This window comes from Molothrus aeneus, chromosome 20, assembly GCF_037042795.1.
Source record: "Molothrus aeneus isolate 106 chromosome 20, BPBGC_Maene_1.0, whole genome shotgun sequence".
In the NCBI taxonomy this organism is placed as follows: domain Eukaryota; kingdom Metazoa; phylum Chordata; class Aves; order Passeriformes; family Icteridae; genus Molothrus; species Molothrus aeneus.
Genome location: NC_089665.1, coordinates 7824633 through 7838837, shown reverse-complemented (window position 1 = coordinate 7838837; position 14205 = coordinate 7824633). Strand labels below are relative to the sequence as shown.

Genomic DNA, 14205 nt, shown 5'->3' with positions numbered 1-14205 from the left:
AGTACCTTTAGAATGATGTTCTCTGTGGTGTGTTAGAAGGACTTTTGTACCTTTTGAAGCCATAAGACAGCAGTTATGGTGACACTTGAACATCTACAGTGCAGAAAGGCAGCTCTGTGGTTTATTTCCACTGTGAGAAGGCGACTCTGATGTAACTGTTCTCCAGAGTTGATACTTTTGTTTAGAGTTAAATAATGATAAATTACAAAGTGACAGTGGCTTTAACTGTCAAGCTGAAACAAGTCTGGTTCAAGGCAGGTGAGTCTTGTGAACAGGTAATTTGAGTCACCAATAGTACAAAAAATAGTCTTATTATTGTCCCTGTGGGCATTAAAACCATTTCATTCATTCCTTGTCAGCGCAAAACGAAATAAGAGGCAGCGCTGACTGATCAGCTGCGTATTTTATCTCTGGTGACTAATTCCTGCTGGGGGGAACATGGATGGCTGATTTTCTTTCTTTGGTCTCTTAGCAACAACTTGAAGAAGAAGCTGCAAAGCCTCCGGAGCCGGAGCGGCCGGTGTCCCCCCCTCCCGTGGAGCAGAAGCACCGCAGCATCGTCCAGATCATTTACGATGAGAACCGGGTGAGTTCCACTGCCTCTGAGCTCTCGTTCATTAGGTCTTCCTTTACTTCCATGGAGCAAAGTCTTCTCTTTTACTGATTTGCCCACCCCTCTTTTGCTATTCACGTGCTTCTTTAAATGAAAGATGTTTTAATGACATTTTTATTCTCGAGCACGGGAATCTTCCTTCGATCTTCCTTGGGTCTCATCCTTGTGCTGAGATGCATGAATTATAGATATATATAAACACACATATATATCCTTTTAAGTGTGTGATATGAAAAATGCCTCAGAAATTCATCTTTAATTCCCTGTTCCTCACATGAGCTGACAAACTTGGCTGAAGATTCTACTTTTAAATGAGCTGAAGAGAAAAAACTGCATATGTTTTAGGATTTTGTGCCTTCTTTATAAACTCTGACTTCTGGCACTTCATATCTGTTCATTTATCCAAATCTTAAGTAGTAATATATGGGTGAATTATGAGCTTGTGTTGTTTAAGTGGTGAGAAAAGTTCAGGAGCTCAGTAATATTGCCAACAGTAACAGCAAAAATGCTTCCTGCCTTTTTTTCCCATGGTAGCTTGAGATTAGGGAGTCAGATATCTGGGGGTTTTGAAAGTATTGTGATCTTCTGTGAGAGTGGTATATGTTTGTTTAATTTCCCAATTTTGTTCTGTAGTTTAGAGGAACAGCTAACTTCTATTACAATAGGTTGGGGTTTTTTTGAGGAATTAAAACCCCCCTGCAAAACAGTGCTAGATTTTGTACAGTACAACTGTGTCCCAAGCATGCAAGGAGGGGTCAGAATTATTTTGTGGTTTTCACTTGCTGTGAATGAAGGACCTTTGACACACTTTGTGTGTTTATGTACTTATGGATTCACACTCCCAGATTTGGCAATTGGAGAATTTTAGTCTCTTAATTCCATTTTTCAAAGCTAATAATACTTTATTTTACTGGAAACCTTTCTTCCTTTTTAGAATTATTTGCTGTATTAAGAAATGCATGGTTTTTTTTGAACTGCAGAGGTCAGTTTCTGCTTTTATGCTCTATCAGCTTCCAGACTGGGAGATCAGAGTCACTACTAAACAATTCAGGTACAGGTTTCTTTGTTTGCTGAGGCAACATTGCAGAAGTAGGTTAAGAAGGATCTCGTGTGTTCAGGCAGGGGTTTAGCAGAGAACATAGAGTTCAGATCCACATTTGACATGAACTTCAGAGGATTTACTCAGACTATACCAAAAAAATCTTATTTGCAGAAAAAAGCAGAAGAAGCTCACAAGATTTTTGAAGGTCTTGGTCCAAAAGTTGAATTGGTAAGTTGTGGAATTCTGGGGGTTTTTTTTTCTCCTTTTGTACTATTTTCTGTGTTGCCAGTTGCTCTAATTCTGTTGTGCTGAACAGCTGTAGTTCTGTGAGTATGTATAGAAGAAATGTGTGTCTGAATGCACTGGTGAGTTGGGGCTTGAGTGAGTTCACTGGCCATGTAAGTGTGCTTTTTAAAGTAGATTTTAATCTATTTGAGAGAACAGTTTGAAGTATGAAGAAATGAAGTACTATTATACACAGAAGTAGTTATAATCCAATTTTAAGTAATGAAATCTGTGCTTTGTGCTGAATATCTTGTAGTCCCTTCAGCTCTGCTGCATCTCAGATTGAGTGCACTGTTCTCAGAATACTAAAATATTGTTAAATGTGCTGCATACACATTTAATGAGTTCCATGCATTGCAAAGTGCTAAGTGTTCCTTTCTCATCCCAAATTGCAGCCACTTTACAACCAGCCCTCAGACACCAAGGTCTACCATGAAAACATCAAAACGTGAGTGCTTGAATTCCCTCTCATTGTCCCATTCAGGGGATCTGGACTTGAACATTCCCTGACATTTTTCATTGTTCTCATCCCCAAATAGCATGTGTGAGATTAAACCATAATTAAAAGCTTCCAGTCCATGTGACTTTCTGATTTCTTATAAAACAGTTCTGCAAGGTGTGCATTATATGTGCTGGAGTCAGAGGGAAGCTCTGGCTTTCCATCTTTATTTAAAGACAAAAATGAATAATAAAACTTAAGTTGGTTGTCCTTTAAAAACTTCTCTTAAAAAAAGTAATTCTTGCTCCACTCTATCAAATAGATTTTTATAGCAGTTCCAAAGTACTTCTTTCTTGAATAATATATTGGAAAACTTAGCTTAAGGGCTGAATTGAAAAGATTTTCCCCCATAAAAGCATAATAGCTTAAAACCAATTTTTTTTTTTTCATTTTAACATATTATCTCTCTTGTGGTTAAGGAGAGCATCTGCTTTGAAATAGGAACCTTTTGTGTCTCAATTGCTTATTCCAGCCATCTTCAAGAATCTCCTCTCTGAAAAAATACAGTATTAGGTGATTTAGGTATCTCAGCTTCATTGGGAATTTTCCCTATTTTTTACCCTGAAACTGTTATTCATAATAAAGATCTGACATCTCGAATTGAGATAGGTTTTGTTGAGTAGTTTTGAAGTGCTTGATTTTTATATAGTTCACTTTTTTCCCCTAATTTTGTTTTCCAGAAACCAGGTGATGAGGAAAAAGCTGATCCTATTCTTTAAAAGAAGGAACCATGCAAGGAAACAACGGGTAAGAGCACCATGGTTTTCTAAAAGGAGCATGTGGCTGCTTTTCTGTCTGGACCCTTGTCTTGCATTCCCAAATATATTGATTAGAAAAATAAGACCTTCAGCTAAAACAAGTGTGGGATATTTCTGGAAGGCAGTAATGACAATTACCAAATACCACTAGGATGGGTAAAGCAAAAAAATAACGTATAATATTAAAAATCTCCATTTTTGTATCCAATTTCTCACCTTCTCTGTGCTGGAAATTTGGTATAAGTCATCTCCAGCATGGCAGGGACTGGAGCAGGAAAAATCTGTGCATTCCAGGAGCCTGCCCATGTGACATTTACTGATCACTTGGTGTATTTTGCTTAGATCAAGGTTTGCTTTTGGAATTTAACAGGAACAGAAAATCTGTCAACGTTATGATCAGCTGATGGAGGCATGGGAGAAGAAAGTGGACAGGATAGAAAATAATCCACGCAGGAAAGCCAAGGAGAGCAAAACACGAGAGTACTATGAGAAACAATTCCCAGAAATCAGGAAGCAGAGAGAACAGCAAGAAAGATTCCAAAGGTATTCCTGGAGATTTGAAATATTCCTGCAAAATAGCTCTTCAGTCTTAAGTTATAAAATTATTTATAATAAAATCAGTTAATTTTAATGATTAAGTTTTATGTTCATGACTTCATTACTTTAAAAAGAATATGGGTGTGTCACAGAGTATAAAGTTAAATGTTCTTCCCTTTGTTCCCTGTGTTTCCGTGGCATTGAGCTCCAGTTTCACTTCCCATCCTAAGGATGTCCATGACTTTATCTGTCCACTGTCACACATGTCCCCTTTGCTGTCCCTCCGCTGCAGTGTGGCAGCAGTGCCAGCTCATCCCTTGGTGTCTCTCAGGCTGCTGTGGTGATGGCCACAGGGTTCCTTTCCATGTCCCTTTTCAGATCTGCTGTCAAACCCCATATTTTCCAAAAGGAACACAGGAAAAGGGCCAGTTAGCAGAGGCTGCTGAGGTTGTGGTGTCAGTGAGATGAGGAGAGTTCAGCTGCTCAAAAAGGGGTTTGTGGGGTTCTGAAGACAGCTGGAGCATCAGCTTCCCTTGAGCCTGTTCATTTTGGGCACACACCCTCATTTACACTGGTATTTTTCTATCACTGTCTGTGTTACTCCTGTGTTTCATAATCCCTGTATTCATTAGCCTCCACACTTAAAAACCATTTATCTTCTTAATTAACAGTTTGACTGATCTTTTATTATACTTGCCAGGTAATTTTATTCCAGACAGTTTTTTGCATTTTAAAATATTCAAGGTGTGACAATTAAGGCCCTATTATTTAATTTTAATCTATCAGACATTTGTTAGATGGAAACTACAAGGAATCTTAAAAGGAATGAAATGCACTTCACTTGAGAGTTCACCTTGCAGTGCTGTAGGTAGAGAGATAGGATTTAAATTAGAATTAGGTCAAGTTTGATTCTGTTGTGTTGAAATCTGTTTATCTGATGTTTGAAATAATTTCAATACACCTTGGAGAGTTCAAGCCCCATAAAGATTTAATCTCATCTCTTGGAACCATCTGTCTACATCACCTTTTTGTCATCAAACATGGGGAAAGCAGAGAGTTTGCAATACACTGTGAAGGCTGCAAGATTTTTTGGAATCAAGAAAAGAAGAAAGTAAACTGTTAGAATGGGAACAGCACTCATACATAAGAAGTTTCACTTTAAGAGTATTTCATGTCTTTGTAATTGCAAACTACTTGGGGAGGGGTCATCTCTTTACATTATATTTACATTCTGTAAAATAATGGCCTCTCTGTCTATAGCTGTGCTCTAAGCCATGTAAAAATGAAAGGTTTTTTCTTCAGATTTTGTGCAAATGGATGAATTCAGTAAAATCTTTGAGATACTTTGTCTCTCCATTTAGTAGTGATTTTTACCTCTGAAATGCTTTTTGACCCACATGCTGTAGTATATATTTTAGTTCCTAAGGGTAAAGATCACAAGGTGAAAAATTGTTCTAAATTACCGCTCTCCCCATCAATTCACAGGTGGAAAATTTTGTTTTGTTGTAACAAATCTCAGTGCTGTATTAGTGACTTGACCAAATTGATGAAAGGCAAATTTAGTGTGGTTTTCTTAAAAAAACAAAAAAGGCTCTTTCAAGGTGTATCAGCTGTACTAATTAAGGGGATATTTCTGTGCCACTGATGAACATTTCTCATGCTCAGCAGAAGCAAATTCATTTATCTGCAGCACCTACTTGGCCGTGGAATTGGTGGTAACACCTTTTTTTGTGCCCCTTCTGCTGAGCTTTGCAAACTCCCTGTAAAGCCAAGCAGGACATGACAGGGTTGTGCTCTGACTCTCCTTAAGAAAGACCAGTCCTAGGTGATTTGAGAGACTGCTAGCAGCATTAGAAGGAATTCTGGAGGTTGTTGTGGTGTACAAAACCTGCAGATATAGAGCTAATCTCCACTTCATCCTTTTTCCTTCTGTTTTCCCCTCGTTTCAGAGTTGGCCAAAGAGGGGCTGGCCTTTCAGCAACCATTGCCAGAAGTGAGCACGAGATCTCAGAAATCATCGATGGGCTCTCTGAGCAGGAGGTGAGCCTGGTGCCTGTGCTTTGCTGTAGAAGCACAGCCAATAAATCTCCTTTCACTGGCAGTGCAAGGTGTCTTGTAGAGAGTTTGTTTCATTGAGAAGAGAAAGCTCTTCTCTCTTTAAGAGAATCTGTGTGAAGTGTGGCTTGAAGCAGATGTTACAAACACTTTTCTTTTGAGGGTTTTGCTTTCTAATTGTATCTGCCCTAGATTTTTCTCATGTGGCTGTTCATTGCAACTTGCTGCAACCTAGTTTTTTAAAGCTGTAACAAACATGTGAAAACTCTTCCTCTTCTCAAACCCTCCATCATTTTGGTGTTTCACCAGTTGTGCCACTATTTCCTTTAGCTGCCCAGAAGCGTTCATTGCGATAGTGACAACTTCTGCCAGAGCTGTGTACAAAAGAACTTCCAAGCTGCCTCTGAATGTGGAGCTTTAAGAGCTGTGATTCAAGATCTGTAAACATCAGTAGCAGCATTTTGGGTGTTCTTTACTTTGTCTTTTGTTCTGCAGAATAATGAGAAGCAAATGCGCCAGCTCTCTGTCATCCCTCCCATGATGTTCGATGCAGAGCAGAGAAGGGTGAAGTTCATCAACATGAACGGGCTCATGGAGGATCCCATGAAGGTTTATAAAGACAGGCAGTTCATGAATGTCTGGACAGACCATGAGAAGGAGATTTTTAAGGAAAAGTAATGGCCTTTCTTATCTTTTCTTTTTATTGCATTGCAATGACAGAATAACAGTTAAATGCCCAACCCCATAAAGCTAAATCAGGAATGCTGAAGCCTTTGTGCAATAATATTTGAAAATGTTCTTAATTGGCTGCCATGAATATTGCAAAAGTTTTAGACTTATTTTTCATCTGGTGTGCTCACATGCATTTAGTCCTTAAATACAAAATTTTCTCAAAAGTCCTTTAGTTCTGTGCTAAGATTAAAATGAAAAGTGTAGATAAGGAATTTCATTTTATCATTTTAAGTGCTGAGTTCTAAATTTACACAATCTGAAAACTGGGCTTTTTAGGCTAATTTCACTTGTGTAAATGAAGGGCTTGCTGATGGAACAGATTGTTTGCAAGATAGTTTTGCTTGTTGGATCATGGATTATGTTGTTAAACTGAAATAATTTCTGATTTGTTCAAGGTTTGTCCAACATCCCAAGAACTTTGGTCTAATTGCTTCCTACTTGGAACGAAAGGTAAGACATTTTTTAATATAAATAGAGCTTAGGGTGGCATCCTTAACTTTCCAATATAATAATAAATAGAAACTTTTTTACTTTAGTCTGGGGGCTGAATAGTTTTAAGTGTTTGGAGAAATTAAAAACTCAAATCTTTTCATTAGGAGTAAACCCTACTTTCTCCTGCTTTTTTCACTTTAGAATGTTCCTGACTGTGTATTATATTATTATTTGACCAAGAAAAATGAAAATTATAAAGCCCTTGTGCGAAGGAATTATGGCAAACGCAGAGGAAGAAACCAGGTACAGTGAATTTATTCATCACTTGGGTATTGTTATTTTATTGCTTCTTATTTACAACTGTTTCATTATCTGAGATAGCAACATATTTTAAGCATTGGGGGGAAAGAATTGTTTTTCCTTTATTGTATTGTTGCCCTTTTAAAATTTAAGTGATCCTGACCTCAAAGGTGATGTTGATTAGTTTGGTTTTAATTCTCTGAAATATCTTCTTCCTTTGCACATTTCTTACTTGGTTTAATATGACACTTCATTTTCTTTGAGGACTCTGCCACAGATATTGAGGTTGAATCCATCCATCCACTCCTATGTTGGAGCCAAGAGAAATTAGGTTTAGCATGTGACTTGCAGTGGAAAATATATAATCAGTTCATAATGTCAGTGTTTGTCAAAAAGCAGAAATTAATAGTGATCTTTATTTGGTGGTCAGGCTCAAAGTCAAAGTGGAACTTCAGAGCCAGAAGAAAGAGACCAATTTAATGCATGTGAATAAAAAATCCTGCTGATTCAGGAAGTATTCCTTTGGAAGTCTTCAGAGAGAAAAAGAGCAGCATTTTATGTACCAAAAGCTTATAAATACATGTGCTGGGCTAGCAGGGTTAATGTGGGTATTGGAAAACCTGGAAAAAATAACCCTGAAACTCTGAGACTGCATAACTCTGGTCTGCAAGCCAGTAAATGCAGTAAATACTGCACTGAAATACACAAATACTGAACGTTCTCTAGGAGTCCCAGTACAAATATATTTTTAATATAAAATTTTTGCAAACAGCTTCAACTGAGGAGTGGATCCTGTTCAGTAGAAACAGCCATGGGGTTGTGCTTCTGTGGTGCTGTTGTTCTTAAACCTTTGAATGATGGGCTGGTGTTGTGCCAGAGGAGTCCTGGCATGGCAGAGCACCTTGTCTGTACCCCACAAATGATGGATTGCTTAGGATAAGGTCATTGTCATTGTGCACAGGATTTCACACAGCTTCTGGTCTGATGGGAGAGATCACTGGAAATAACTTCAATTTTGCCAGGACTTCTGTTAGATTTTCTGATAATCCTTTTTAATGGGAAAGGTCATTGCTGTTGGTGTAGTGGCTGGGGAAGGATTGCAGTTAAAGTCTGGATGTGTGGCAAATGAAAAGAAGATGGAAATAAATGTGGACAGTCACTGTGGACACTTGGCAGAGGTAGTGCTGCCATTTGGAGTGGCTCAGCTCCCTGTGCCACTGCAAGATGAGGTTGGTGTGGCCATGGGAAGTGTCACATGTTGAGGGGTGAGGAGACACAACTGCCTCAGCCTAGTGCAGTGGAACTGGAGATGATGAGATATTTAGAAAGTCATTATTGTATATTTAAATGTCTTTTCCACATTGTTAAATGTCAGAATATTTGAAATGTAAGAATTCAAAATTTGGATGGACTTTTCTATCCATAAATGTTTTCCCTGGATAATGTATATAGGATAAAGATTTTAATTCCAGCTTTAGACACAAGGGCATGGATTTGCTTGGTGAACTCAGCTCAAGGTGCTCTGCCTGACTTTGTGACTGCTCCTGTGAGTGCTGATTTATATGTGAGTAACTGAATACATCAGTTGGAGCACTGAAGGTTTGTTCAGCTCAGATTACTTGCTCTTGGAATTGCAGCAGAGTTGTACTCTGTAATTGCTGGTTGTTGATCCACTCTAAGTGCTACAGCAGATCCCTAAACTTTGGGCAAGGCTGGCCAGGCTTCATGTGTGCTCTGTGAAGGATGCAAGAAAGTGCCAGGTTTTTAGCTCTGGAGAGGGTTGAGCTGGACTTGCCAACTCAAGGAAATACTCTCAGCACTCTAAAAGGGAAATTTTACCACTTCTGGAAGCTTAAATTCAGAAGTATTGCAGTTAGCATGTTAATAGTAAAGAACTACATGGTGCAAAAAATCATATTTGTATTTATAATTTTATTAATTATTAATTAGCAACACCTATAACAGCTAGTAAAAAAGAACTTGAGAGGGTTGAACTGCCTGGCTTGCCAGAACTTTTATCTTACAGATGCAGAAAGCAGCTCACCCCTTCCCCCTCCCGTGCCCCAGCTTTGTTTGAAGCTGATATTTTTCATATCTCTCAGGAGCAACCTGAAACTTTCTTGCTGATTGGCAAACACAAGTCATGTAAGATTTATGAGGTGCTCCAGGATGGGCTTAGGCCAATAACAGGTGCTTCAGCTTAAACTCTTAATAGTTCATATATTTTTGTAAAGTAGAAGGCAAGCAAGTGGAATATTGCAGTGGAGGAGATATTAATCATGGTAAGGACATTGAAGTCCTTCAGAGAATGCAGTGAGCACAACTGGGCTCAGGTTTCAGTGTGGGGGGTTCCACATGAGAGAAACTGAGTGCTGGAGCAAGGATGTGAAGTGGTGCAAGGCTAATAAAATTCTGATGTGTGTTTGTCCTCAAACAGGTCTAAAAAGGGCTTTTTATAAAATGCTGCCTGAACTGTTCCAGAGTGTCACAGAGGCAACTGAACAAATGTGTCTTAACCCAAAGCTTGTCAAATGTAGAGCAAGTTTTTAACACAGAACTGAGAGAAAGCCATGGCTGTATGGTGCTTTAACTTGCCTATCCCTGGAAATGTTCAGGATAGGGCTTGGAGCAACCTGGTCTGGTGGGAGACATCCCTGCCCATGGCAGGGGGTTTGGAATTGGACGATCCTTAAGGTCCCTTCAAACTCAAACCATCCTGTGATTCTATGATTCCAGAGAATTCCTTGAATAACTGGTTTAAAGAAGGTTTCTCTAAGTGAAGTTTTAAATGAGTGTGGTGGCCGAGCAGGGCTGAGTGCTGGCCGTGTCCCTGCAGTGTGTGTGGCTGGCAGCAGGTGGAGGCCAGGGATGAGAGCAGCCAGAAATTCAGGGCTGTGTGTGACGGGGATCACCTCTGGTGACTCCGGGGAGATTAGAGGGTGCTGTGTGAGAGGGGCAGCACTGCTGCAGGAGCTTAAGTGGCAGAATGACACCATTTCCTGGAATAAACACGTTGCTGGGTCAGGCAGCCTCTGCTAAGGAGCTCTGTGATGTTGCTGCTGGGTGGGTTTTGCCCTTTTGAGCTGTGCCCTGAGCTCAAGCCCATCCCCTTTGTGGCCAGTAAAAGTTTCAATCAGCAGATGAATGTGCAGGAACGTCGCTGACCGAGGCTTCGACTCCTTCAAGGTTTGTGTTTATGCATTGATTATGCAGCTTAAATAAAGTTATGGGTAACAGAGAACCAACCAAGTGATGTTAACTTGTCCTATTAAAAACAGGATTGTCAACAGCTGTTTTCTAAATAGATTAGATGTAAAATAATTTTCTTTAATTTTTTTAATGCAGTTTTAACTCCTTGTTTTCAAGTCAGTCTATCTAGCAAGGTGGAAATAATTTATCTTAGCACGTCTCTGACATCTTGCTTGAAGGAAGTCTTTGCGTAATCAATAACCAGCACCTTAATTGCTAATAATTTGCAGCAAGATGATAGTGGTTAGTGTTTAGGGTTTCTGCTCCAGTTCACATTGTTAAAATGTCAAAACCAAGTCAGTTTGTGACTATTTCCAGCCTCAGTTTAGTTAGTGAAACAGTGACACCTGCTGCTGCACTCATAGGGAGGTTGCTTCCTCTGTGAAAAAGAAAAGCCTATTTTGGGGAATTTTTCAGTAGACTGTAAAATCTGAGTTCATGAAGTGCTAGAACAGCAATCCTGTAATTCTCTGTCCTTGTCTTGTTGTTCTCTGTCCTTCCTTCCATGAATTGCCAAATGTACTCTGGGTATCTGTTTGAGACAAGCACAGTGCTTGTAAAACTGTCATCTCAGCAGAGAAAAGAGTTTTTGTTGGTTCTTTTAATAATTCTTTCTGTAAACTCGCTGGAAATGTAAGTCTAAAATTCCCAAGCCAATTTTTTTAACAATTATATTTCTTAAATACTAGTGGCAGTTCTGAGAAAGCCACTCAGAGTTGCTGATAGCTTTCATGCTCCAAGACCTTCTGCCCCCCAGTTGTAAGATCATGTTTCACTATAAAATGCATGAAGTTAAAAATAAAATTGGAGAGGAGCAACACCCTCACTGCATGGGTCAAAGCTCCCTAAGCACTTTTAAAATTCAGCTGTTCATTTTTAGTGGGACACACAGCAGCCAGTGTGTGATTGTACACAATCACCTCCATGCTCATGCTGCAGAAACCTCCTGTACTTCCATGGAATTTATATGATATAAAGCAGAGTTCTTCTGTTCTTATGCTGACCACTGTGCAGTGCCTGTAACTTAAAATATTATCAAGTGGGAAGTAAGCAGCATCAGTTTTTGTGCTGCTCTGAGGACAAGATGCTGCACCTTTGTCTGATCAAATTATCATCTAAATCCTATTCCATTTCAGCAACAGATTACTCGTCCTTCTCAAGAAGAAAAGGTAGAAGAAAAGGTAGAAGAGGAAAAATCAGACAAATCAGAAAAAAAAGAGGAGGAAAAGAAAGATGAGGAGGAGAAGGATGAGAAGGAGGAATCTAAGTAAGTGTGTATGTGCTGAAATGCATGAATTCACCCTAGATTGCAGGTTTTGGCAAGGATCAGGACAGGATTTGCATTAGCCTGCCAGTGAAATCTGAACTGAAAACTATTCCTTTTGTGTATGAAACAATTTTTTTGGACATACAAATTTCTCTGTCTTGTTGAGTTAAACAGATCAGTGGGAAAAGTAATGGAATTATTATTTTGCACATGTAATCATTTCCATATCTTGTTGATTTGGGCTTTTCTCATATGTTCTATCACACATGAAGTGTTCATATTTTCTTTGAAGTTGACAAAATCATGTATCTGTGTTACTGGCTGGCAACTGGAAGTTGTGGGCAATAAGTGAATTCTGTTTCACTAAAGGCATCTTTTGAGTTTATGGAGTTTTCTTTGTGTCTGTTGATATTCAGGAATATCTGCTCACAATGGCTCTCTGAATGTGACTGAATTATATTTCCCCTATTCCCAGAGAGAATACCAAAGAAAAGGACAAAACTGAAGTTGCACCAGAGGAAACAGAGGAAAGGGAGCAGGCAGCTCCTCGGGGCCGGAAAACCGCCAACAGCCAAGGTCGGCGTAAGGGCAGAATCACCAGGTCAATGACAAATGAAGCTGCACAGGCAAATGCTGCTGCAGCTGCAGCCACTGAAGAGCCACCACCACCTCTGCCACCCCCACCAGAACCTTGTGAGTAGCATTTACAGCACTCCCAGCTGGTGTAGGCTCCTCACTGACACGGGCATGCAGTGCACTTCTGTTTTCCTGTTTAATATTCCAGCTTTATTCTTAGCCCTGCTTATAATTTTGTGACTGTGTGGAACTGCTAAACTTCACAAGTGTAACTTCATGAATAGTGCATGTGCAATCAGCTGACTGTTAAATGATGATGATGATGTGAGGGGAGAAAAGGCAGTTCAGCCCTTGTGTGGTAACACCTTGTCTCCCTGGGCAGGTTCATGATGGGGCTGCAGAGATCCAGGTGCCCGTGACACAGATTCACTTACAGGCTGCAGCTCACTGAGGATGCTCTTAAATAATTGGCCTGATATTTGAGTACTTCAGGGAGTTTCATAAGCTGAAATAGATCTTGGCAAGTTGTTGTTTCTGCATTAGATGGCAAGAGGCTTTTTAAAAATGAAATGTTACTTTCTTGGCTGGTATGGTTAAAAAAGACGATGCAGTCTCTGAGTGTATTTTGGAAAAGGCTGACCTACTTTGCGTTGATGCAGAAATACCAGAATATCTTGTGGCTGGTAAATAATTATCCAGGATGGCAGGGCATGGTGTGGTTTTTTCTTGCAGTGCTCTGCTGTGGCAAATTTTGTTGCTCCTCATGCTTCAGCTGAGTAGTTACAGGCAGCTGCTATTCTAGAGCTTGTAACAACTCTTCTGTTACTCAGATGTTCTGCCTATAAAGAACAGAGTAAGTGGGGACATCAGGTCTTGTATAACTGTAAACAACAGAGATTGTGAGAAACAGTCTTGCTCCATTGATACAGTGGGGTTTTATAAGTCTGAAGCAATAGTGGGTTTTGCTTTTGTTTTATTTTTAAACTATTTTTGCAGGATTTTCTGAAAAGCCTAAAATATTTTTTCAGTGGATAAGATACCTTATAGTGTCCTATTTTTGAGGTTTGTTAATGGAAGCTGTTGCAGGGTCTTTGTTACATGCTGTGTGTAATGGCAGATTTTATAGAAAGGAAATGGAGACTGGTGCTGCTCAGTGCTGTTCAGAAATTTAAACAGAATGATACAAAATCCAGAGGAGTGAATGAAAAGCATTAAAGCACTTTGTATCGAATCATACTTAGTTTCCTGCTTGCTTTTACTTATTGGGGTTTTTTGTTTTCTTTTCTTTTTGTCCATTTATCCAGTTGGAGACTCAGTTAATACAGGAATAGTAGATTTCTTGACAACCACTACCCAATAAATAACCATTCCAGCAGTGAGACAGCACTGAACTAGCTTAGAGCATATTGGATTGCTGCTTTTACTAGCTGATGGTAATTACTGACATTTTAAATAAAATTTTAGCGATAAATGCATCTAAGTTACTTACAAATCTTCCTTGACAAAGAATTAATCTCAGTTTTGTAGGCAGAATAGTTTTGAAGCGTTTTCTCTGCTGAGTTTTTGGTTGTTCCTTCTGTATCTGACTTGGTTTAATGGAGATTGACTGCTTCCCTCTGACAAGAGAGCTTTCCCCAGTGGCCTGAGCAAGGCATAATGTAAATAGATTTCTTGACTATGGGATTCATAATTGGTGCCATGATAATGAATCCTGGTCTTTTCTCTGCTCAGTGTCTTTGTTTCTCTTTCAGCTTCTACAGAGCCTGTGGAGACATCCCGTTGGACAGAAGAAGAAATGGAAGTTGCTAAGAAAGGTAAACCTTGTAAAGCCTTTGACTTCCTTCTGGATACTTGCATTTA

General features: G+C 39.4%; 1 protein-coding gene across 1 annotated transcript in view; it reads left to right on the top strand.

The window, feature by feature from the left end:
- Positions 1 to 14205, top strand: part of NCOR1 (nuclear receptor corepressor 1) — a 55866-nt gene that overhangs the window by 18977 nt on the left and 22684 nt on the right. The window contains exons 6-17 of the mRNA XM_066563219.1: positions 473 to 586; positions 1827 to 1883; positions 2336 to 2388; positions 3120 to 3186; positions 3568 to 3740; positions 5684 to 5774; positions 6285 to 6463; positions 6917 to 6971; positions 7155 to 7256; positions 11639 to 11769; positions 12245 to 12462; positions 14097 to 14159. Of these exons, the coding sequence (XP_066419316.1) occupies positions 473 to 586; positions 1827 to 1883; positions 2336 to 2388; positions 3120 to 3186; positions 3568 to 3740; positions 5684 to 5774; positions 6285 to 6463; positions 6917 to 6971; positions 7155 to 7256; positions 11639 to 11769; positions 12245 to 12462; positions 14097 to 14159 (1303 nt within the window). The remainder of the gene's footprint in view (positions 1 to 472; positions 587 to 1826; positions 1884 to 2335; positions 2389 to 3119; positions 3187 to 3567; positions 3741 to 5683; positions 5775 to 6284; positions 6464 to 6916; positions 6972 to 7154; positions 7257 to 11638; positions 11770 to 12244; positions 12463 to 14096; positions 14160 to 14205) is intronic.